This window comes from Lampetra fluviatilis, chromosome 28 (assembly GCF_964198595.1).
Source record: "Lampetra fluviatilis chromosome 28, kcLamFluv1.1, whole genome shotgun sequence".
Taxonomy (NCBI): domain Eukaryota; kingdom Metazoa; phylum Chordata; class Hyperoartia; order Petromyzontiformes; family Petromyzontidae; genus Lampetra; species Lampetra fluviatilis.
This window is the reverse complement of record NC_136302.1, coordinates 2,699,667-2,724,226: the sequence shown is the minus strand read 5'-3', so window position 1 is coordinate 2,724,226 and position 24,560 is coordinate 2,699,667. Positions and strand designations below refer to the sequence as shown.

Genomic DNA, 24,560 nt, shown 5'->3' with positions numbered 1-24,560 from the left:
GTTCGCGGCTGGGTGCCGGGGGTTCAATTCGGCGAGGGGGGTCCGTACGCGGCCCGCAAGCAGTCGAGTGGTCCGAATTGGCCCACAGGATCGTGGCTGCGTCAGCCGGGTCGTCCGTGGTAACGGGGTTCATTGACGGGGTTGAGGTCCGGGTGCTTGTTGACACGGGTGCGTCGGCCACCATCATCTCGGACCTTATTTATAACATTCTTCCCGTCCAAAGTAGACCCCTTCTGCCAGTAGACGTGCCATTTTATGCGGCGAATGGGGGATCCCTGGGGATCATCGGCCAGATTCGGGCGACTATTTGCATTGGGGACATTAAATTAGCGGGCCCTATTTTTGTATCATCATCGCTGGCCGTTCCCTGTTTGCTAGGTACGGACTTTTTGTCAAAAATGCCCATCAAAATTCTTATTGATCAGGCCTGCATAGAGCTTCCGTCAGGTCGGCGGGTTGCCTTCTTGTCGAGCCCTATCAAAGTGCGCACGGTTTGTGCGACGGTGCAGGCGCTGGCGACTCACACTGTACGGGTACCCCCGGGATCGCAAATGTTAGTACCCCTTCGGTTCAGGAAGCCACTCGAGGTGGGTGCGGAGGCACAGGGGGTGCTGTTGGGGCCGTCAAACAGAGCCAGTAAGGGCCTCGACTTAGCGGTTGCTCAAACCGTGGTGAGAGGGGACAGTGAGCCGTTCGTAATGGTCCTGAATACGGGGTCGCGGCCGGCCGTAATTGCGCAGGGAACGGTGCTGGCTCACGCCGCGCCGCTGCCCGTTGAGGAACGGCTCGTGGCTCAAGCAGATTTTACTGTCGAGTCGCATCCTCAAAGTGATGAGGGGACTGAGTGGTTGGACTCGCTGTGTGCGGGTTCTGCTAACTTGTCCGGGGTGCAATTGGGAGCATTGAGGGGTTTGCTCATCGAGTTTGCTGACGTGTTCAGCAAACATAAGTACGATATCGGCTGCACTGACCTGTTGCGCCACCACATAGCTACAGGGGACGCGGCCCCTATTCGTCAGAATCCCTTCCGGCTCAGCCCGGCCGAGAAGGAACATGTGCAATCGGCGGTTAATGATATGTTGGCGGCCGATATAATTTCGCCCTCTTCTAGTCCGTGGGGTGCTCCTATTGTCCTAGTAAAGAAACAGGACGGGTCCTTGCGTTTTTGTGTCGATTTCCGCCGCTTAAACAAAATCTCGATGGCGGATGCGTATCCGCTCCCCAGGATGGATGAGTCGCTGGATGCCTTGGCGGGAGCGCAGTTTTTTTCCACACTCGATCTGCTTTCTGGATTTTGGCAATTGCCACTCGATAACGAGTCTAAACCTAAAACTGCTTTCCGGACACCTGGGGGCCTTTTTGAATTCAACCGTTTGCCCATGGGCTTACATTCCGCTCCCGCCACGTTCCAGAGACTCATGGAATTGGTTTTGTCGGGCCTCCAATGGGATACCTGTTTGATTTATCTTGACGATATTATCGTCTTTAGTCGGACTTTCGAGGAGCACCTCCAGCGACTGAGAGCGGTGTTCCTCAGGATGCGTTCCGCTAAGCTTAAATTTAAACCGGCTAAATGTTTTCTGCTTCGGGAATCGGTCAGGTATTTGGGCCATATCGTGAGTCGTTCAGGGATCTCGACGGACCCTGCTAAGACGCATTGCGTCAGCTCATGGCCAACGCCAACCTCGGTCACGGAGGTTCGTAGTTTCATTGGTTTTGCCTCCTATTACCGTCGTTTTGTCAAGCAATTTGCCACCATAGCCAAGCCCCTGCACGCTTTGACGGCTAAGGGTGTGAGGTTTCACTGGGGGGCAGAGGAGGAGGATGCGTTCTGCTCCCTCCGTGACGCTTTGGTGCAGGCTCCCCCCTTGTGTTACCCCGATTTCACACAACCGTTTTTGCTTGACACGGACGCCAGCAATACGGGTATCGGGGGGGTGCTCTCACAGTTGGTCGGGGGGGTTGAACGGGTGGTCGCCTACGGTAGTAGGGTTCTTTCCCCCGCAGAACAACGCTATTGCGTAACTCGTCGTGAATTGTTAGCCATTGTGTTTTTTACACAGCAATTCAGGCCGTATCTTTACGGCCGTCATTTTACGGTCCGGACGGACCATGCGGCTCTACAATACGCTATGCGCGTGGCGCAGCCATCGGGCCAATTGTCCCGATGGTTGGAGGTCCTTCAAGACTACCAATTCACGACGATTTACCGCAAGGGGTTGCGGCACTCAAACGCGGACGCCTTGTCGCGGTTGCCGCCGTGCACGGACTGCACATGTTTGTTGGGATCAGCGCGGTGCAAACCCCCGGTCGCCGGCACCCCGGGAGTTGCGCTCGCCGCCACTGACACCCCGGGAGAGGACGCCCCCACGGGGAGGGATTCGCTGTTGTCGTTGCCCCTCATTGAGTGGGGCCGCCTCCAGATGTCCGACAGCTCCCTACTTACGCTGCGTCGGAAAGTTGGCGCTCCCGAACAAGGGGAGGCGCGGGTCGGTTCCTGGGTGTGCAGACAGGGCCTGTTGATGAGGTGGGACAACATGTCCCGGCGTCACGTGCTCGTTGTGCCTGTTGCTATGCGGGGTAGGGTTGTTCTGGCAGCTCATGAACGGCTCATGCATCTGGGTTTTCACAAAACGCTCGCCCTAATCCAGCGAGACTATTATTGGCCGGGGATGGGTAACGACGTGGCGAATATTCTTAAGGGATGCGTAGGGTGCGCCAAAAGGAAACCGCCACCATTGGCAGCTAATCCACCGCTGCAATCCATTCAGGTTTCGCGTATAAACGAATTGGTAGCGTTGGACATCTTGGGGCCCTTTCCGGTTACACCAAGGGGAAATAGGTTCCTGCTGGTTGGCGTGGAATACTTCACCCGATGGCCTATGGCATGGCCGCTCGCCAACCAGTCGGCTGCGGCGGTGGCGGACGCCTTTGTCCAGGGTTATGTGTTGGACAAGGGCGCCCCCGAACGCTTGCTGACGGATCAAGGGAAGAATTTTTCGAGCGTTTTGTTGCGCGAGGTGTGCGACCTGTTGGGTACAAAGAAAGTGCGTACTTCCCCCTACCACCCGCAGACTGACGGGATGGTTGAGCGTCTGAACAGAACGATTACGTCTATGTTGTGCCAACAGGTCTGCGACGATCAGGTTGATTGGGACTTACAGGTGCCGGGGGTACTCGCGGCCTATCGAATGGCCCCTCATGCGGCGACAGGGTTTTCCCCATTTTTTCTTATGTATGGGCGGGAGGCCGATCCGGCCATGGACGTCCAACTGGGGATTTCCCAGCCACGTGCAAAATCTAAATTGGCAGACCACATCAAATTTAATATCGCCAAATTGACTGAAGCGCGGGAGGGGGCAAGGTTGAATTCGCGGTCGCGGCAAATGGCAAACGAGAAATTGCATGAGCGGAGGGTGCATACGCATGATTGGAAACCAGGCGATAAGGCCTGGCTGCATTGTCCACATGCACCGTTGGCTACGTCCCCCAAGTTGTTGAGACCTTGGAGGGGACCGGTGGAAATTGTGCGGGTTGCACGGCCCCAGAGTATACAGATTAAATGGGGGAAACGCCGTTGGTATGTGCACCCCTCCCGACTGAAGCCCTATGCGGCACCGTGTGACCCCGTTCTGTGCCGTGACGACCGGGCGTGTGATGTGACCGTCGACTCGGGGAGGGAGGTGTCGCAGGCTGATCCTCACGTGTCTCCACCTGACCCACCCCCAGGTGCCTCGGGCTTGACGGCTGCTGACCGTCGAGAGCCTGAACCCCGGGGCACGCACGAGTCCTCGATGCCTGGCCGATGTCTTCCTGAACCGCCGGCACCACCGGACGTTCGACCGCGTCTGGTGCCGTACGACGGACCGGCAAGGCGGACTCGGGCTAGGTCTCAACAATTTTCATGAGGACGGTTTTTTTGTGCTCTACACCGAGCTCGCCCGGTGTTCCCCTCTGCCGGGGTAATGTCCCGTTGTAGGGACGCTCGGAAGAAAAGGGGACACTGCACGAGTCGAAAAAAAAAAAATTTCCATTTATTTTTTTTGTATACACATTGCTATTGTCACTCGCCGGTTTGTATATATTGTTCTATTGTCGCGGTGGCATTGGTTGAGGGTTGCGGATGGTGGTGTTCGCGTCGTGTTGTGTTGTTAGCTTAGTTGTTGTTCTTGTTGTTGTGTTGTGTTACGGGGCACACAGGGAGGGTTTGTATATTTTTGTAGCAGCCGGGGCGGCTGCGAGCTATGTGGTAGGGGGTGATGTAGTGGTGGTATTGACGTGCGCCGACTGTGACAGTGATGGATCACGGGGCGGCGCGGGGTGCGGGGTTGGGCACGCGTTGTGGGCGTGGTGTGGACGCGCGCGCCGGGAGTGACAGATGACGGGGCGGCGCGGCGTGAGTGGTGAGGCACGATGAGATGTGGGAAAAGAGGATCGTAGCCAGCGCCCGGCGATTGGTCGAATAAGTGGGTGCTCGCAGCGACGTCCGCAGGTGGGGTATAAAGGGGGACGCGCGAGAGCACTCGGGGAGAGTTACCCAGTTGAAGACCCGAAGACGGAGCTGAAGACTTAGTCGCTAAGTGGATGTTGGTCATCCGAGTAGCTCAGTGGCGTTAGTCGCCGAGTAGCTAAGTGGATGTTGGTCATCCGAGTAGCTCAGTGGGCGTTAGTCGCCAAGTAGCTAAGTGGGTGGTTGTCACCCGAGTACTAAGTGGATGTTGGTCATCCGAGTAGCCCAGTGGCGTTAGTCGCCGAGTAGCTAAGTGGATGTTGGTCATCCGAGTAGCTCAGTGGGCGTTAGTCGCCAAGTAGCTAAGTGGGTGTTTGTCACCCGAGTACTAAGTGGATGTTGGTCATCCGAGTAGCTCAGTGGGCGTTAGTCGCCAAGTAGCTAAGTGGGTGTTTGTCACCCGAGATACAAGTAGGTGTTAGTCACCTGTAACCAAGTTTGATAAAATAAAGAGTGTGTTACCCGTGAAGTCGTCTCCCGCCGAGTTACTACATTACATATCTACAGGGAATCCTCGACTTACGAACATTTGACTTAGGAACTTCCAGAGATACGAACAAACCTGTCCGTATGTCCAGTTGCCTGTTCGGACCGAGAGTCGAAGTTCAACCGCCGAGCAATGGATGGCGGTAGTGGTAACTGCAGAACATGAAGAACCAGTGGCACCTACATCTGCAGGAGATTATACAACTTTTAATGCCATTCCCCGTGTTTAACGTGCAAGTGGTACAACATGTTTGTAATCGACAGGAGTAAAGTGGGACAAATCGACTTACGAGCAGACCTGGAACCTTACTCGTTCATAAGTAGACGAGTCCCTGTATGTTGAACATCTTTCACACCGTGTGTAGCCAACCGTGATAATTGGAGGTACGTGAATAATGTCACAAAGCAGTCCTTACAGAGCCATGAGTTGCTGACCCATGATCCAGACTGACATTAGATTGGAAACCAAGGGAGGGAGCGCGAGACAGAGCGATGAAATCGACTTGCGTGAAGGTGCCAGATGAATCTCAGCATCACAGGGACCGTGAGAGATGTCAACGGCTTTGGGGGACCTCGATCCAGCAATGGACGGATAATGTCTGACGACGACGATGGTGAATTAATTCGCGACATGCAACTCGCATGTGCGCTGTGTGTAGCTGGTGTGCACCTCCCTGCTCTGGCGATGGAACATCGTCCTCATCACGGCCGTTCACTTCATCCTCTCCGTCCTCGTCGAGGTGAGCCACTGTGGCGGGGGGCGGGAGGGGCGGCCGCTTCCTCACGAGGTTGGCCAAACGGTCTGTGGCCTTACTCGGGAGTGGGTCCCTTCCACTTTGGAGTGGGTGCTTCAAAAGTTGGTTGTTTTTCAAGTTTGTTCCAGTTATCCCAGCAATAGATTCATGCTGTCATTTTGTAGAATTTGTATTTCTTTCTTTCTCTAAACCATGTGTAAAATAAACAGATTGAATGTGGAGTGAGTCCAACTGAGTCGCAGACGTTGTCTTGGGAGCAACACGTTTTATTAAACTATTGACACAACATACTGTCGGGTGGTGACCACCCAAGTAACCATGCTACGGCGGAACTAGACACGGTTCCGCTATCCCGGTCCGGACCACAAGCTGGTTCCCGGACCGTGTGGCTGGAGGCTTCTTCAAGCTTGACGTGGATCTCTCCAACAATAAGAACCCCGAGCCCCTCTCAGGGCCCCCCTTATATCGGGCCGGGCTGGGGCTGGCTCCGCCTCTCGCCCCGCCCACCTTCTCGATCTCTCTCGCCCTTGCCCAAAGGTTCTTGACAGTTCCCCCCGGACCATGTGACCACCCATTGGCCCCCTCCACCGGTGGCCCCCCTCCAGTATCATCCGGTCACATGTCCCCAGGTCAGCCAGAGTATCATGCCGCCAACGTAACCCCAGCTGGCTGACACTCCCTCGCTCTCTCAACGGGAGCCCGCACCGCACGCTGTGCGTGGTGCCACCGCGCTTAACCAGCGCTCCCCCAAGCCCCCACTAGGGCTGGTACTACACCCCGTGTCTGTGGTGTACACACAACAGTATACATCCCGCCGTCGCCTCGCAGTCCCGACACCACACAGTGACATTCCCAGTCACTACACATGTAACAGGGCGGGCAGGGGGTGGTCATTGGGGACCGGGTTAATACCATCGATTCCCTGGACTTGAGAAGAGCCCAGTCTCATCATGGACAGTTGTCCAGAATTGAACCGAGGATATCAACAGTGCCAGTTTTAGTCTTCTGCTACTGCTATAATTTCCACGTGATAAGCCACTTTGTTGAGCAATAATTGTGGCCAGGTCGCTAAAAGAGCTACATAGCTCAGTGGGCCTTACCTGAATTAAATTCAAAAAGTCTAGTTTAATAGTTAGTTTCTTAGCACCCTGCTGGCCTGTGATTTGTAACTTTTATCATTGCCTGTGTAGTATAGATAGTTAAATGTTTAATGTTGTGTGGTGTTATCTTGGTGTGGTCTGGGACTGTGTTGTTGTATTTGCCACCATGCCCAAGCTTGACAAATCAGACGTACAATGATTTAATTATTCACATTTAGTGATTTGCATATAATTTTCTCTATTTTGGCACTCATTTCCGTTTTTTTTATTGTTTGCTGTTGTAACACGCTGGCCCACCCATAGTGGGACATTTGTGAAAAAGAGCTTCATAGGTCATCGGATTCCTCCTCCAGTCTAAATATTGATTCTGTGTTCTTTGTTTTTTTTTGGTAAAGTCACGTAGGTTAAAAAAGAAAACAAATAAATTAAATCACTGATTTAATCACTGATTTAATGTATTTGTTTTCTTTTTTAACCTACGTAACTTTACCGAAAAAAACCAAAGAGTATGGATCCTTGCAGTCACGAAAGCTTCAAATCTAGAATTCTGTGTTCTGATTGTGAGCCCACCTGGCCTCCTTGCCCTCCCGTCTCGCAGGATGCGCTTATTGAGAACCGTTCGATGTGGCGGAGCCTGCGCCGTTGCCTGCGCGTCAAGTCCAAGGCGCGCTACAACACGCTGGCGGAGCAGCTCGCTCAAGACCCCTCGTGGCCGCCGCTGGACCTCGGCCTCTCGGCATCCGCGCCGAACAATGGCCACCAGCCACCGAGGCCCAAAGGGGCTGCCACCCTCGGCTACCGCCAAGGTGCAGACGGCCCGAACTCCCGAGAGGCCGGTGACCGCACCTTCCCCTCCCACCGGCATTTGAGGGTATCCGGGACAGGGCGTCAAACCTCCTCGCGCGGGTCGAGTGCCGCCGAGCGTCTCCAGGCCGAAGCGGAGGGCGCTCCAAATGGCCACGACAACGAGGCCTACGCTCCCACGCTGGAGCTGGACGCTCTGGCGTTTGAAGACGAGGTGGCGGGCGACGAGAGAGGTGAGGGACGGCACGAGGGTGGGGAGCAAGCGAACTCGAGGAGTTGCGTCAACCCGGGTTTTGAGTCCGACGACAGCTCGGGACCTGAGTCGGGCCAAGCTGCCAGTTGATGCCTGACCCAGTTCTCTACAAGGACACGATTTAAGGTGTGTGTGTGTCTGTGTAAGAGTTGTTTTATATGTAGTGCTTTGTTTTTTAACCCGATTTTACTACATTTCTGCAGATCAGTGTGAAAAGTCACACGATGCACTCTAAATGCAAATGTACGCCTGTCGACTACTGCGTATGGTGAATAGGTGAGGCTGTAGTGCTTCTACCATTTACAATGCACGGCACAATTCTAAATATATGTGAAACTGTCTAAGTGCAACATAAAGTTGTAACAACGTGTGTGTGTTTGTGCGGGCTTGCAAGGCATACAGAGTTGTCTTTCGCACGTTGCCGCGTCACCGAGCTGCCTCTTCATTGTGCAATACGGCAGCAAGAGAAATGCGCATAGTGAGGTTTCACCTTACATTTTATAATTTTAAACGGGCTTTACTGCGTGTGTGACTTGGTCACCAGTTGCTGCTTAAGTCTCCCAACGTCCACAAAGACCGGGTGGACCGGGTGGAAGGTGGTGGGCGACTTGAGCAACAGCTGTTTAACAGTTACCCGTGTATTCGCACCCCAAATGACGTTAGAAGCATGTATTTTAATCACGGCTGCGGAAAAATCCTGACATCTACGTAGCTTGACCTGTTTTTGAACCTACTTTATTTGCTACTTTACTGATCGCAATATGATTATCGCCCATTAAGCAGCAATGTTTCCTCGACTTTTTTTTGTGTTCTCTTTTGGATACAATTATTTTGAACATGTCATATCCGGCCTCGTGGCTCGGTGGTAGTGCGAGCGGCTCACAATCGGGGGGTGGGGTTGACTGCCCATCATCTCCCTGGGGTCGATAAAACGAGCACCACTTTGTGGGGAGGTCGACGACGGTCGTTGCAGGCCGTTGTGTGCATGCGTCGTTGCAGGACGTTGTCTGTGCCGGCGTCGTGGTCAAAACTTGGCAAATTTTAACCGTGACACCGGTGCCTGATGACCTACTCTTCTTGGGAAGACGTCGCAGGATCTCTCACGTCCACACTGTGAAGCAGTGGATATGGATTTGTATGGTGAAATAATCCACCAGTACTAACCAGGGTGGCCTGCTGGAATCGGTGAACCACTCCCAATGGGGGGACTGGCGGTCCAGTTGAAGGCCCGTTTGTTCGCGTAATGTTGTTCCATTTATTACGTGTAATTATTCAACGTCTTAATTATAACGAATCCAAAATTCGTTTAATACAAAGATGTACCCCCCCCCCGCCATAGGAATGTGGAATTACCACCACTGACTTGATGCCACCAACAGATATGGGCAACCACCCTACTACGATCGTTTGGGCAGAGTCGCTATGATTTTACATGGACACAAATTTTTAAAAAGGGCAGGCGAGTGAAATCTGAAATCACTTTCCTGTCAATTACTGGAGGAAAGCTCCACGTGTTTCCCCAGCATTAGACTTCCTCTTGAGACCCTTCTCTGAGTGCTAAGAGGACAGTGAAACGCATAGATAATCGGGGAATGTGTACTTTAAAAACATATAGTCTATGGACTCAACACACAGCCGTCCTTTGTAATGTTTGCAGTGATCATTTGACTTTTGCTCAAGTGCACACGCTGCCGGAACAAAATCCAAACTATTTTACCAAATGATGATGACGATGTATTACAAAGTTATATGGTGTCTTTAATCTGCATGTGTTCCATGCACAGGCAAACAGCTGACATAAATAATGCATGATATTCTTAGGACCATGATTATTTTTATAACAAATTAACCGTATGAAATGAAATTCAATTCCGTTTATGTGAAATGAAATTCAAATCTCATGAATGTGTACATATGAAATAACTTGAATTGTGGGAATTTTAAGCACAGCCGTCTTTTATTCTCCTGGGTGGTGCAGATGCCTTGTGACCCCCATTTAATTCTCTAAAACTTTATATATATTTTTAAGTAAGGTTTATTTAAAGAAGAAATTAATATGCAAAGGATAAAACATTTTAGGGGTCAATTAATTGGGGGTCACAAGACGTCTGGAAGAACCCCTGTACAGCATGTTTGTCCTCGTGTCAGCGGCAGTATGCGTCTGTACGTTGAGCCTGGCTCTGGGGTATTTAAATGTAATTTCGTGAACACAAGTTTTATATTTAAAACCAACATTTTAACGGTTGTTGTTGCTTTCGTTGAATGATTTTTTTTAGCTCGACTTCACATCTGAAATGTATAGAAATATTACGTTCGTTAAAAAGGCGTGCCATTTATTTGGATCGTAATGAAATAAAGTTTTAGTTTATGAAATAAGTGTACGTTGTGTTTTAAATGTTAGTTTGTATTTTCCCATACTTCATAATGGATGTTCTCAGTGTTTGTCACACGAGGAGAGTGAAAGGTAAAACATTGTAGTGCTATTACATTGTAGCCCTTTTTTTACTTCATACTAAATTCAGATTATAGTGGAGTTGGTGATGCTGCTGCTTAATTGGCAGTGGCGAACGAGCACGCCAAAAAACAAACCACTTGTCAATAGCACTGTCTTCACTGAACAAAAAATGTACGATATGGGTGACGTTTCAGCCAATGCCCCTTCTTCATAGCACATAAATAGGCCAAATTCGCACCTCCGATTAGCATGGTTGGCTACGTACGGTGTGAAAGAAGTTAAACATGCATACAAACGTCACGTTATATTTCTCTTAAGTCCAGTGTTATTGACAAAATGTTGTGTATGTATAAATATGTATACATCCTACTTTTGCTAAATGTTTAGTGTAGACAGCATGCTCGTTTGTAATACCCAGTGGTCACATCGACTGTATAACTTAAACATCAGCTCAAATTCAAAGCGCGTGTTTTATTCGGCATTGAGACAGCAGGCGTGTTGAAAAACGTGATGGGATTTAATCGTGGCACACAATGCACGCCTACAAAACGTGTTATTCACACGGGTGTACAAGTCGCGCGAGCAACCGGTGAACGTGACATTGCGATTGGTTTAGCTCGTTTTTCTTATTGCTGTTTTACAATTTATGGAGACTAAAAAATTACAACGGAAAAAATTTGACGACAAATTATATTATTTGAAACTGATATATTGGCTGGAGTAGGAGCTTAAAAGTAACACATGCCCGATTGTACGCTCGTTGTTTTCTCAAATAAAACACAAGACATTTATTTACAAACAAATACAAATGTGAACGATAATAAAACCCAAAATGTACCAAATTGATTAATATTATGGTCGACTATACAAAGGCTTTAAAGCCCTCTTAAAAGTAATTGCAAGGATTGCTTTCATTTAGTTTCGATACACCTAACACCAGAATGGATTTCAAAGATACACTCCTGTTAGCAATGGGCAACTTGTATGCCCAACATCAGCTCAATCTAGCTGAATCTCAGCGCAAGAATGAGACTATTAAAATAAAATAAAATACCCAAACGGTTTTTTCATTCGTGTCTGCTTGGTTTTAGAAGCTAAAGGTGACCATGTGCGATTTCCACTGCATGGGGACCGACTGAAAATCATCTGCTTGAACTCTCAGAAAATGTAACAAGATGCATCATGCCCTGAAACCACACAGCCATAATAATATAAAGTACCATTGTGTGTGTGTGATGTCTGACCTCCGGTATCAACTTTAAAATCATAAAAAAAAACTATTTAAATGCTGTACAACTGCCACGTTGCTGCACATGCCAACAGACGTTCCACATGTGCAGCACAAATTTCGATTGAAGCGCGCTTTACTACCTGGAATCGATTTGTTCCAATTGCTGCGGTGGAATGTATTAAACAGCTTTGGCACAATAAAATTTAAAGGCTTCTGTGGCCTCCCCGATTGTAACAGAAACACACACCAAGAGTACTTTACTCGCAATTCCAAGACTTTGAATTAAAATCTTGGCGGCTCTGGGTTAAAGTCAGCCCAATGATCCTGAGGTCAAGAAAATAAGTACCACTGTGGAAAATAAAATAATCATCCTACGGGGGAGACAAAACCCTCAACGTAGAAATGTGGAAATTTCCACCACTTGCTCTGTTGCTAACAGAGATGAGCACCGTCGATTGCTGGCTTGAGCCGGTCGCTCAACTCAGGGGGAGCTCTTGCAAATGAGGCTATCCTGGAGCTCACCGGAGTTGTCACCTGGTGAAATAAATCAAACTTGAAACAAGCGCAGCGAGACCTTTTGAATTGACAAAAAAAAAACGCAGGCAAGGCTTGCAATGGAACACGTCGCATTTACGAGTGCTTCTCAACTCGCCACAGGAATTTTCAGTCGCCTCTGCATGGCAAAAAAAAAACCATGGGACCCCAAACTTTTTGCAGAAATTGTATAATTTTCACAAGTGTTTCGTGCAAATGTTGCATTAATTGCCGAACGCATCGGTATTTATTTGCATAATCTGATCCTAGATGGTACTTGTGAATTTACAAAGTCAAAATGTTGTAGCTTATATTATCTCAAACAAAACATCGGTACAATAGCTCCATTAAGGAGCTAAACGCTTTTACAAGGTGCATTTTGCTTAACAAATGAGCCAACTTTAGCTGTAAGCAGCTCATTTACTTGTGAACTGCTCCAACCTTTTGGAGGCTGTATACTACAAGGTTACTTTCATGGCTAATTTCACCTTTAATTTTACACACGGTGGTCTGTGTGTGACGATTTGCGAACATACGCAAGGCAGCGAATGGAATGAATGTTTACGTGCATGGGTATCCGTACATGTGCAGCATCAGGATGCGCTCCCGTGCGATGCCAACGTGGGCGATGGATCCCATGGGGCAACAGCGGCGGCGGCGACGACAAATATACTACCACGTCCGTGTTCTTTGGCAACACTAAGAGCTCGTGTGAGCGTGTCGGAGCTTGTTAAAATTGTGTTCGTATACTCTTAAATAGCAGGAAAATTACATCAATTCCAACAAACTAATATACAATTACTTAACCATCTGTCAATACACACTGCATAACTAGGCTGATTACACTGATATATGTATATATATCCTGCTTTGCCACTTTATTCAATTGTACAGGTTTTAAAAATAAATTCATCCACACACATTTAAAAACATCAGTTATTGGTGTAACCAATTTTTTTTGTCAAAATTTGAATAACTTTGCCTTTTGTTAAAATCGCTTATGTACAGAGTACACAGAAAACGCAACAGCTGCACAGAAGGATTACGCTAAATAGACGATTAGGCTTGAACTACAAAGCAAGACCAAGAAGGTAAAAAAAGTGGATAAACGCGGTGCAGAGCTAAACGAACGTGCCATGAACAAGGAGCCGCCACACAGGTGTCGAGGACACGTGCGGGAAGCTCGGTTGTGTCCTGTCCAATGTAACACGCGAGTCTTGGGACATAAAAAATCAACCAACACCTGGAATGAATGTGTGTGGCCGTGCGTGCGCGAGTCTCCAGCCATCAAACGGAAGCTCTTCTGGCCCCTGTTGTGGGTGCCCGAGTAATGCCAATGCCGGACTTGGCTTCGCTCAAAGTTTAGCCAAAAGCAGGACGACAACGAACGCATCACCACGTAGTTCTTGCCCCCCCCCCCCCGCAAACCGCACCGGTTTGGGCACTCAATCTCGCTGCTGGGTGCGGGCCTCTCCATACCGTGCGGGTCACGAGGGCTATTTTACCACGATTCCCGTACAGGACACGGTATCCAATGTGGTACAAACCAGAGACTTAACTCCTTACAACAGACAAGATGGTGGTAGTGCCTTATGTTTGGAAACTTAACAGCAATGTGACGATTACACAACTTGACATTCACGATGATACAGATATATTGCCTATAACTCTCATGACCTATAGCAGCTATAGTAAAATGTATACATTTCAAACATTTAAAAAGTCACGGTATATCTTATTTCAGTTTTAAGTTTTGATCATAAACATTTGAATGCATTGTACTTTAGAAATTTTATAGGACCTGGGGTACATTTGTGGTGGAAAATTGGCAGTTTCTCTCTATTTGGTGAGAAGGTGGGGCAAGATAGCCACTATTTTTTCCTGGTCTTGCCATTTTGTCCATCATAAATAGGTGTAAACTGCCTTTATTTGGCCACCGACACATCAATAAGGCCCCTAATGTCAACTTAAGCATGTAACGAGATAACATGTAACGGAGGACATTGGTGAATGATGAAAGGAGGAGCGCTGACGGGTCACGAGATGATTTGATTAACCCGCTCTGAACTGCTGAGTTTTCATTAGGCAAGTCAATATACAGCTACCGCCACGTGCAATGCATGGACGTGCCACGGTGAGCAGAGTGTAACTCTCTAGGCATGTAACAACTCAATCCCTGTCAGATGTTGCACGTCATCGCAATACTCAAGAACAATGGAATTATTTTTGTTGCATTTTTTCCTGTCTGTAATCAAATGTGTTTCGTCCATCCCATGCATTGTCTTATTCCAAACGTAACATGAGCATATACATTTAATGATTTGGAAAAATATAAATATATATTCTGACCAGCACGATCCGAGGAATGTTTCACAATGGGGGTGGAGCAGTGGTGTAGTGGTTCATGTACTGCGCTATTAATCCCGGTTACCAGAGTTCGATTCCTGGCCACGAGTGACATCGTTGGCGCGTGATATCCGAGCCGGTTCTGGGCAAACCATTCACCAACCCACACTGATCAGCTGGTTCAGGCGTCACGACAGACACAGCATGGGCAGGCCTTCATCCAGCAGTGGATTGACAAAGGGCTGTGATTATCATTGTGAGAGAATCAGTGTTAACTGTTTGTTACATGCCTACCAAACCACACGCGGTGAACCTTACTGACCCTTGCGTGCTCAATCTTGCATTGCCAGCATGGTTGGTCGGGACTGCCATACAGGACCAGCTATGAAAACATACTTACACATTCTCCAACCAGTCTGCAAACCTCTTCAATTGTACACCTAAGTAAAGTGGCTATACATATGAATGACCAAAGTATAATGGGAAGAGAGGGCAGTTAAGGGTTTGAGACTTTGTGAAACCCACAAGCCAAACCCTTTCGCTTAGTATAACCAACACGCAGCATGAGAACACGTGGTGTAGTTGAGCGAATAAACTACTTGGTCACACAAAATGGCCTGCGTACAATCCCTTTGTGATGCTAAAATGACTGCATTATGTTACTGCGACACATGACAATTGAACCAGCAATTAATATTAAATATAACATCATTATTATTATTTTACGATTGAAGAAATACATGACCAAAAGTAGTGTTTTTTTTCCGTAATAAAATCTGGTAATTATTCCTGCTGAGACTAAGGTCGATTGTGACTTAAGACGTGAAAAAGAGTCGAGAGGGAAAGCTACAGGCATCAGAAGAGACACCGCGGCTGCTCTAAGGGCAGTGCAGAAGGCCATGCTTTCGACATACAGCGGACAAAGTACGTGTGCATGTGGGACAGTTACCCACACACACACAGCTCCCACAAAGAAAGCCACATCCTCTTAACTACATTATCACTGTGGGTTCAAAGAAACAATTACTCACCAACACTTGACTGCCCGTGTGCCCTCACGGCCCACAATGCCGTTTCTGGAAATGGGAGTTTCTTTTGTAAAGCAAATAACCACCCACGAATGAACGACAGGGAGTGGGGGGGGTATATTTAAAACAAATTAAAGAAGGTACGGATACAATTAACATTTTCGTGCACTTCCTACACAAGCCCCAAGTCTCAGGGGCATGTTATCACATTCTTCGGCCAGTAAAATTAGGCCAGGTAGCCCTTACAAAACTAAATCATTTTGTAGGTGAAAGGGTTGATTTAAAAACAAAAAGGCATATTCACCTCACTATGAGGTGCAGGTCATGTACGTTTGGCTGCATGAAACAAATGTATACTAACAAAAAATATAAAAACACCAAACCCCACTACATAACTTTGAAATGCTTCAGTAAAAAAAAAACTCAGGATACTTCAGTTTTGGAGCACAGGTAAACATGTAAAATGAAGGTTATTTTTTTTAACTGTTACATATAAGAGATTCCTTTATCATCTAAAAATAAACACTCATCTGCAGGACTTATAGAATTTTCATGAATTATAGAGCCCCATTATTGTTATTGCTATGGTAAAGTTGGCCAAAGGCTGGTTGGGTTTTCAAGGCAAGCACAAAAACATCCGACAAGCTTTTGCAGAAAAAGCTCGCATGTCCTCGGAGAAACCAAATAGTCCGAAGCGCACAATTATGTACAAGAGGGACATTCTGGAAACATAACCGGATTAGATTTCCTATGCTTACCAGCAGCAAATGTGGTTTTACCGGTCTCTCAATAACGCGTCGAGCCTTTCACTCAGAATGAGTCCCGAGTAAGTAATATAGTCACAACTAGGTTCAGGATTGCATTCTGCCTTGTTTTCCCACAACTAATGCCAAGTTCTGGGCCATTAAATCCACACCAGTCCTTAAGCACTGGGCAATAAGCATTTTTGACACAGTATGTGTGTAGGAAATCTTTCTCTGGCGGTCGGGTAATACATTTTTGTACCGTTTTTCGGGAAAAGTGATGTGTGCATGTAATCCAGCACGGTGGCCACAGGGTTGGTGGATCACACACACATGGATGGAAAAGTGCCAATCTGCTGGGCCGTCACGATGCCAGTGAATTGCGGTACAGCAAAGTGGTAGCCTGACCCATCTGTGTTGAGAATCATTCCCTCTTCACACGGTAGATTTCCTATGGGTACTCCAATGTATTACCACATGCAAAAACCATCATTAAAAAGCAACTGGTCAAACATATCGATGCAAAAGAGCCGATTCAACAAGCCTTGACACTCCGCCAAGGCTTTTATGGATAAAAAAGACGCCATCCATATATCTTTTTGTAATTACTCACCAAAAGTAATTTCGTCTACACTCGGCTAAAAACATCAATTGTAACAAATGTCCTGCTGCCAAGTTACAAGGAGTGACCTGCCCGGTTGAGCTGCCGACGAGGAGGTTTTATCCGACCGGCCTGACGCTCGACTGTGCCGAAGCGCCGCACATCGTCGCCACTCTACATCTCGGCGCCACGTCTCCCTCCGCCGGGGTGCCGTGCCGCCCTGTCGTCCTCGTACACCTCCTCCTCCACCTCCTCCTCCTCCTCATCGCCGCCGCCGCCGCCATCGGCACCGCGCCTCGCGTGCCGAGCAGCATTGGCGGCGGCGCCGGCAGCCGCGGGCCCCACGTGGCCCTGCTTGTCGCCATCTTCGTCCTCCTCCTCCTCCTAAGGACAAAGAGGAAACGGATTCCCACTGCTGTGAGGTTTTCCCCGTGAGACGATGCGCTCTCTTTGTACGGGGTTGACGAGCAGCCACGCCAAGGACACGTCGATACACCCGTGACAGACGATAAAAGCTGGCAGTAAGTGCATCAAATCGTGCGCAGAAGAATCAATTTGGATCGTACGTATTTGTATGTAATTTTCAATCATACGTTTTCGAGTATTTGGTTGCTATAAATTTGCACGTGAAAAGCCACTTCATTAGGCTATAATTTGTGGCCAGGTCACTTCAGAAAAATAGCTTTAGAGCTCAGTGGACCTCACCTGGTAAACTGATTCACTGCAGGAGCTACATTCACCACTGGAAACACAACTGACCAATTTTGCGTATTGAATGTTAACAATCAATTCATAAAGGGGCACGAATGTCTTTGTGACCGTTTAAAACGGACATATAACTATTGTGCCAGGAACAATCGGTCAGCAGTGCAGTGGTTTCGAAAGCACAAGGTTTCAAGATGAGAGCTGGGCACGGCTTAATCCAATGAGCAACATCTGGTGAGTCGATCAAGGATGTCAAAGAGTTGCCTTGATAATGGGAGCTCCACTTTAATCATAAATCATTTAGTCTGGCACGGTGGCTCACACCCAGTTTGCGCCACTTGCACAACACTCTTTAAAAAAAGAAAGTCCTAACGATCCCAACATAGGACCGTCCCAAAAGGATCTTGGCGACTCCGTGTGAGGAATTCCCAGATAAACAAATCAAACATCACTAGTGATGTCATCGCATTCCCCACCCCGCACCCCCGCGTCACTCACGTTGCCGTGGTCGTAGTGCTCCTCAACTTCCACGGCGTCGTCCGGGCCTACGTCCCTGCCCGTGTCGTCCCCGGGGCCCTCGACCCGGCGGCGGCCGCCGTCCTGAAGGGTGAGCACAGGGAGGGCGGCCACGCGTCAGTGCCCATGTCACGGACGCCCCTCCGCGTGGCCCCAGTGGCACAGGAGCGGGGGCGTCTATTCGAGGGGTGTGTATCGATCATCGACCCTCTCCACGATTCCGACGAAATCTCACATTTCGGGGGTTGTGAATGAAGCACTTAAAGTGCGCTGTCACCCCGGCCGGCTTGAAAACGAAGAAACATTTCTGTCTCGGATGGAGAGAGATCTTAAAGCGTTAGGCACACGATCCCCTTCAAGTTGTCGACCAATTAGCCTCCACTTTAAGCGGCAGACAAAGGCTAGCAGCAAGTGGTACAGAGTGCATCGATAGCATAGGGCTTGCCTGCTCCTCCTGGTATTCCTGCTCATTCTCCTCCTGTTGGTCAGGCTTTCCAGCCACCTGCAAGATAAAGACAAGATCCCCTGTGTAGTCCTCAACAGACTGTTGGGGCAAGTGCTGTTTGTGAACACCTATCAATCGGTGGTGTGGCCAGTACCATGCCCAGCTACTTTTGCCTCCCTAGTGTAGGTGTTTTACACACCACACCAAGTACTACTTATTTCAAACCGAGTCGACCCCAGGAAGGCCCAGGTCAAGTTCTGATATCATTTGCCACTCATCTTAGCCATGGTCAGGAATCAAACTCAGGTCTCCAGGTTCGCAACGCAGTGCACTACACATTATGCCACCGCTCCTCACAAAGACGCATATAGACAGACAGTGGAGCAGACTCAATCACACTGATACAAATAAAAAAACCAGGTGGTTCAGCTAGAGCACCAACATGGCACTGCTGAGACCTTGGGTTGGGATCCAGGCAGTGCTGCCTGTAATTAAACTATATTGTCAAGTATATGGAATTGATGGTCTGAGCTTGGTTACCAATGACTGTACAAAAACAACCCAATATGTGAAATGTGCTTCTAATTTTCAGAGTTGGTCCTGATAATTAAACAAAAATATTGGTTTCATTGTCATGCAATGCAACAATACCCTCCGTAGCAAATTATTTGGTGATGCTGCGTTGGCAGTATATAACGAGCAAATTTAACACAAACTCAACACATTCTCTATTTACGTGTTACGAAGACAGGCCATTACTTGAAACATCGCCTTTGTTTTTATTTTAAAGCCAGTGTCATTGACGAATGTGCTGTGTTCTCTGAAACGGGGCAAGCGGGATAGTGTTGCTCTGTACTATGAGGATCAGAGGTCATTTTCAAGGGATCTCAGAATTAGTTCTGCGATATTCACTTCCACAGGCCGTTCGCTAGCACAGAGTTGCACCGTCTCTCTCTCGAAGGTTCCGGATTCACCTCATATATGTACGTATGTTGAACTTATTTGCCACCGTATGTAGCCAACCGTGCCAATTGGAGGTGCGGGGGTAAAGACACACTAAACAACAAGGAGCAGTTCTAATGAAATTAGTTTTCAATCTAGATTTAAAAGTACATATCTCCAGTCATGACGTAACAGCGATAGCACAATGGCAATACATAGAGGAAGAGGAATAAATCCCCCAGAAAACACGAAATACAGATGCGGGCCTTACGACGAGCTGGTCGTCCTCATCCGGCTGAATTCCGTCCGCGTCGCCCGCGCCCGCCGCCGCCTCGGGACCCAGGATGACGGCGCCGGCGCCGTGCCGCCCCACGTCGGAGCGCACCTTCTGCTGCAGAGCGCGCTCCGCATCCTCGAACTCGTCACGCCCGTTCCTGCCGCCGCCGCCGGGCGCCACCCCCGCGTGCCGCCCCTCCCCGCCGCCGTTAGCGCCGTCCCCGAACCGCTCGGCGGCGTCGTGCGTGTCCACTGCCGCCCCCCCCCTCGCGCCCATCGCCGCCGCCCCGACGGCGACGCGCTGAGCCCTCTCCTGCAGAGCCTGCTCCGCCTCAAACTCGTCCTCGCCCTGGTTGTTGGGGTCGTTAGCCGGGTTCTGATCCTCTTCGTCTTCCTGCTCCTCTTCTTCCTCTTCCTGTTGCGGCTGCTGCTGCTGCTGATGCGGCTGCTGCTGATGCTGCTGCTGCTGCTGCTCGACGTGTTCATCGTGGTGTTCATTGTGATTCTCCACCCGTGCTGCTGATGGAGCCGGCTGGGCATCAAGCGCCAGTCAATCATATATGGATAGTGTTAATATAACATTTAATGGAAAAAACACAACATTAATGGGACTTTACTGTTATAAAATCCACGACACTGCACGTCAATTAAATGGACATAGGATGTGTGTACGTATGTTCAACTTCTTTCCCAACGTACGTAGCCAACTGCTAATCGGAGGTACGGGGGGAAGGACACAATACTCAACACAAAAAGCAGATCTAAGATCTGTAGCGTGCAGTAATTTCTGTACTATCACGGAACGTCCATGAAATATGGCCCTTCCTGCTGAATTAAATAAAATCTAAATCTAAACCATCGATGTGGAACTTTGAGTGCTATCCCCTCGTATGCATGGATTTTCTTTAGGGACTCCCTGTTTCCTCATACATGCCAACCACGCATCAATGGAATAATCTAAACATCCCAAAATCAGCAACCTCCTTATAAAAATAAATGTGAGACTCAGTGAGGCTTTACTGGATAGAACAAATGGCATTATCATTGTTTTGGTTGGAATTCCCTGGCAAAGCCAGGATCGCGACTGCATAGGATCATCTACATCAGAACAAATTGCTTAATTCAGGCAGTACCTCACTATTAACCAATATCGGGGTATTGTATTTCAGCGATACCCACAATACCAATAGTATCAGGGTCACAAGCATGGCCAGCACCACACACTGCAGCAGTGTATAACCACAGGCTTAAAACTAGAAAACACACAACGCATGGGCAAGGGGCGGAAGACGGGGCAACGTACAATCAAGGGCTGGTGCTGCTGAAGCTCGGGCTTGAGAGGTGCTAAGTTGGCCCGGGCTGCTTCCTGCTCCTCCGCCACGGAGTCTGCACACAAGGAAACACAGGGAGCTTTGTCATGCAGATTATGTCCCCTCCACCCAATAGGGGCAGAGCACAGACACGGGCCAAGAGGAAGCAATGGTCACACGCAATCTTCAACCGTGAGCGCTTGGTACATTCTGGAACAGTAAAGCACAAAGCAGCAATCAGGCCTTTAATATGACAATACTTAAATATAGTATAATTTGGATAAAAAATAAATATTTTTCCCAACTATGTTATAGGCGTGCAAGTCATGAGATTAATCATTAATTCTGAAACTCGCACAGCAGTGCGCCCCCCCCCCCCATGTGTAATTAGCACCAGTGTATCAGTGGCATCCACGGGGTTTGAATGCCATTCCAATGCTCAACTGAGCAGCAAGACACTTTGATGAAGGAGATTAAATTATCAGAATAGTTAAGTCCATCACCGAAAGGGTTTCAGTAGAGCTCTGACTGTACCGAATACAGTAGTAAAGCTAGTCAAGCATACTCAGTTCTACACCTAGCAACAATAGAGTTTTTGCAGAAATTCCCACAGGTTTTCAGTCCACCGTTGCTGTAGATACAAGGGAAGTGTTACCCACAGAGACCTTCAGTGACCTGTGCTCTGACCTTGAGGCTTGTGTTCATCTGCGGCTTCAGGGTTCTTCTCAGACTCATTTTTCTCTGGTTCCTCCTCTTCCGCTCCCTCCTTCCCATGCACCCCCTGGTCAAACATTGCCTGCTGCCTACACAAATAAATGATACACACATGCCCCAGTTAGCCTTACAAACCCCATATAGGTACGTGCAGTGCAGGTAGTAACCACGCCTGGCTGCCTCTGTTTCCACAGCGCTGGTGTTTTCTTGAGACCAGATACTCACTAAAGGCTTAGTTGACTTAAGGAAGACCCAGGATGGACGGTTTGAACTGCCATCATTTGCCATCGATGTGCATGGGCAGGAATGAAACCCACGGTGGGGATCATAGCATAGTGGGCTCACAACAAGCACAGCCACACGTACACTCTCACTTCACGTGGCTCATACCACGCACACACAGCTACGCGCACACTCACCACTTTAAATGGACCGTACTACGACAACACAGCTATGCACACACTCACCACTTCATGTGGCCTTTACCACATACGCACAGCCACCCATACACTCTTCCTTCACGTAGAAGGGTGGTTTAGGTTTAACTTGTAATCTTTGTTCTAGATAATAAAAAAACATGGGGGCGGGCGGACGAGTGAGCAAGCAAGCCAGTGAAAGTGACTGAGTGAGTGGATGAGCGAGTGAGCGTGTGAGTGAGTGAGAGTGGGTGAGTAAGCGAGTGAGTGAGTTTGTGAGTGACCAAGTGAGCGAGAAAGCACACCAATAAGTAAGTGTGGGTGAGTGAGTGAGTGAGAGCGAGCGCAGAGTGGGTGAGCGACCTGATTCGGGCCTGCCTCAGGCTCTCGTCGTGTTGCTGCACCGCCTCCTGCTGGCGCAGCGCTGCCTGCCGCGCCTCCTGCTGCGCCAAGCGCTGCCGGTAGATCAGCTCTTGCTGCTCGGCGAGCCGGCGCGCCGCCTCCTCGCGCTCCTTCGCCATTCGCTGCTGCTCCAGCTGCGTCTCGTAGTGGCTCTTCACTTTGCTGATCGGCGTCTAAGAGGTCAGGGCCAAGAGGTCACCGTGGATGATGCCGCCATATCTAACCACAATGCAATGCGAGTTCAACCACCCATGAATCCCGGAGATCTGAATGGAGTTCAAAAGAACTCGCAAACACCTTGTTGTGAAAGACCCAACGCAAAAGACCCCTGGGTTTGAACTTCCACAAAGCTCATGGTCCACCACAAATCGCATCCACTGCACAAACCATGGCAGTAGATGCGGATACTTGATGCACAAGTGGAAAATTAGAAACTCTCCAGCAGTGCGCGACTGTGGGTCATCCAGAACTGACCATACAACGTATAACGACGCAATGCCCAATCCACAAATACAAAGGAGACATCACAGCAAAACACTCCACTGCTCTTGACGCAGTTGTCTGGCTTGACCACCTGAATGTGAAATTGTAGTTGTTGCTCTGCATCTACATCAGCCATATGAAAGAAGAAGATCACATTGTTTACTTCCTTCTTGCACTTGTTATACAGCCGACATAATATTTCTATCAACTCTACATATGCAGGTTCTGCATGTGTACATTTACTGACTATGCTTGGTTATCCATGTAAGCAATCTAGATTTGAAGAGTATCCATGTAAGACTCGCTGAATCTCATGACTCTTTTTCAGGAGAGTCCTGCTAAGTTTTTGCAGTAATGTACAACGATCGCCACGCGCTTCATAATTGAGTGATTAAAAAGTTTTAAAAAGTTGGCAAATTTGTACCTAGACGCTGGCACACAATATCCTACTGTTCTTCAAGTGACGTCACGTGACCTTTAACGTGCCCTCTGAAGACGACCGAGCGTACTCGAACCGCAAGCCTCTGCGACGCATGGTGAATGGGCCACCGCTGGGTCGTGTCCGTGACTCAGAATTACATTTCACGAGAATGAGAAAAGAGACGGTTTGTGAAACAATTCACGATTCCAATAGGGACAATTAATTAAATTGCGTAAGGGGGTAAATCATAACATCAGCTCTGGACCAAAAACTCGGCCCTCCTGAACTCAGCGGGCGATGAGAAAATAATTCTGGACAAAGTTGCTGAATCAGACGTTAATGTATATTACCTGTTGGCCAGGCAGCTGGTTCTCCTGAGGTTGGATTTGATTGTCCTGCGGCTGCTGCTGCTGCTGCATAAGGCGATCTCTCTCAATGCGCGCCTGTCGCTGTTTGTCTAACAACTCCTGCACATACACAAACACCAAGATAAATCACCCGTGTAGGCTACACAGACTGTTGGGGCAAAGTCCTCCTGGCGAACACCAATGAAGGCCGACCGGCACAGCCCACGAGGCGCTGCTGTGGCCAGCACCACGCCCGACCACATTTGTGCCTATGTATACACACCACCCCAAGTAGTTATTTAAGGCTGAATCGACTTAGGGGAGGCGCAGGACAGGTTCTGATATTTTCCAATGATGTTAGCAATGGCTGAGAATTGAACTCAGGTAACAAATATACAATATAAATGGTGAAGTGGGCTAACCACTGTTCCACTGCTGCACACGCTTGCGTGTGCACACAAACACACGCGTGTGCACACACACATAGGACATTCATGATTCCAGGATCGTTAGAAGAAGGGGGAGCACGACAGGGGCTGGTCATGGCGCTGGCTACAATGGGGAAGCTTATATTGATGTTCACCTAGGCACACACCCCAAAATTTCACAAGGATACGTAATAAAAGCTTTGGCTTGTATCTGTGTGTGTGTATGGTTACACACAATGTGGGGAGCAGTAGTGTAGCAGTTAGCGCGCTGCACTGTAAACCCGGCGACCCGAGTTCAATTCCCGCTCA

The 24,560-nt window shown here is 48.7% G+C and overlaps 2 protein-coding genes across 12 annotated transcripts in view; one reads left to right on the top strand and one right to left on the bottom strand.

The window, feature by feature from the left end:
• ATP13A4 (ATPase 13A4) overlaps positions 1-9,848 on the top strand; it is a 73,288-nt gene extending 63,440 nt beyond the window's left edge. For all 5 annotated transcript variants that reach the window (XM_078869541.1, XM_078869542.1, XM_078869540.1 and 2 more), the window contains 2 exons: positions 5,656-5,736; positions 7,450-9,848. In XM_078869541.1, coding sequence (XP_078725667.1) covers positions 5,656-5,736; positions 7,450-7,998 — 630 coding nt within the window. In that variant the 3' untranslated portion in view covers positions 7,999-9,848. The remainder of the gene's footprint in view (positions 1-5,655; positions 5,737-7,449) is intronic.
• A 531-nt stretch (positions 9,849-10,379) lies between these two features.
• The window catches only part of LOC144942702 (uncharacterized), a 46,604-nt gene continuing 32,423 nt past the window's right edge, over positions 10,380-24,560 (bottom strand). For 2 of the 7 annotated variants that reach the window (XM_078869551.1, XM_078869552.1), the window contains 7 exons: positions 22,534-22,745; positions 21,728-21,843; positions 21,034-21,116; positions 19,726-20,262; positions 18,513-18,569; positions 18,050-18,151; positions 10,380-17,230 (listed from right to left, as the gene is read on the bottom strand). In XM_078869551.1, the coding sequence (XP_078725677.1) occupies positions 17,021-17,230; positions 18,050-18,151; positions 18,513-18,569; positions 19,726-20,262; positions 21,034-21,116; positions 21,728-21,843; positions 22,534-22,745 (1,317 nt within the window). In that variant the 3' untranslated portion in view covers positions 10,380-17,020. Of the gene's footprint in view, positions 17,231-18,049; positions 18,152-18,512; positions 18,570-19,725; positions 20,263-21,033; positions 21,117-21,727; positions 21,844-22,533; positions 22,746-23,826; positions 23,944-24,560 lie in introns of all 7 variants that reach the window. The other 5 variants (XM_078869545.1, XM_078869546.1, XM_078869548.1 and 2 more) reach the window with 5 other exon arrangements.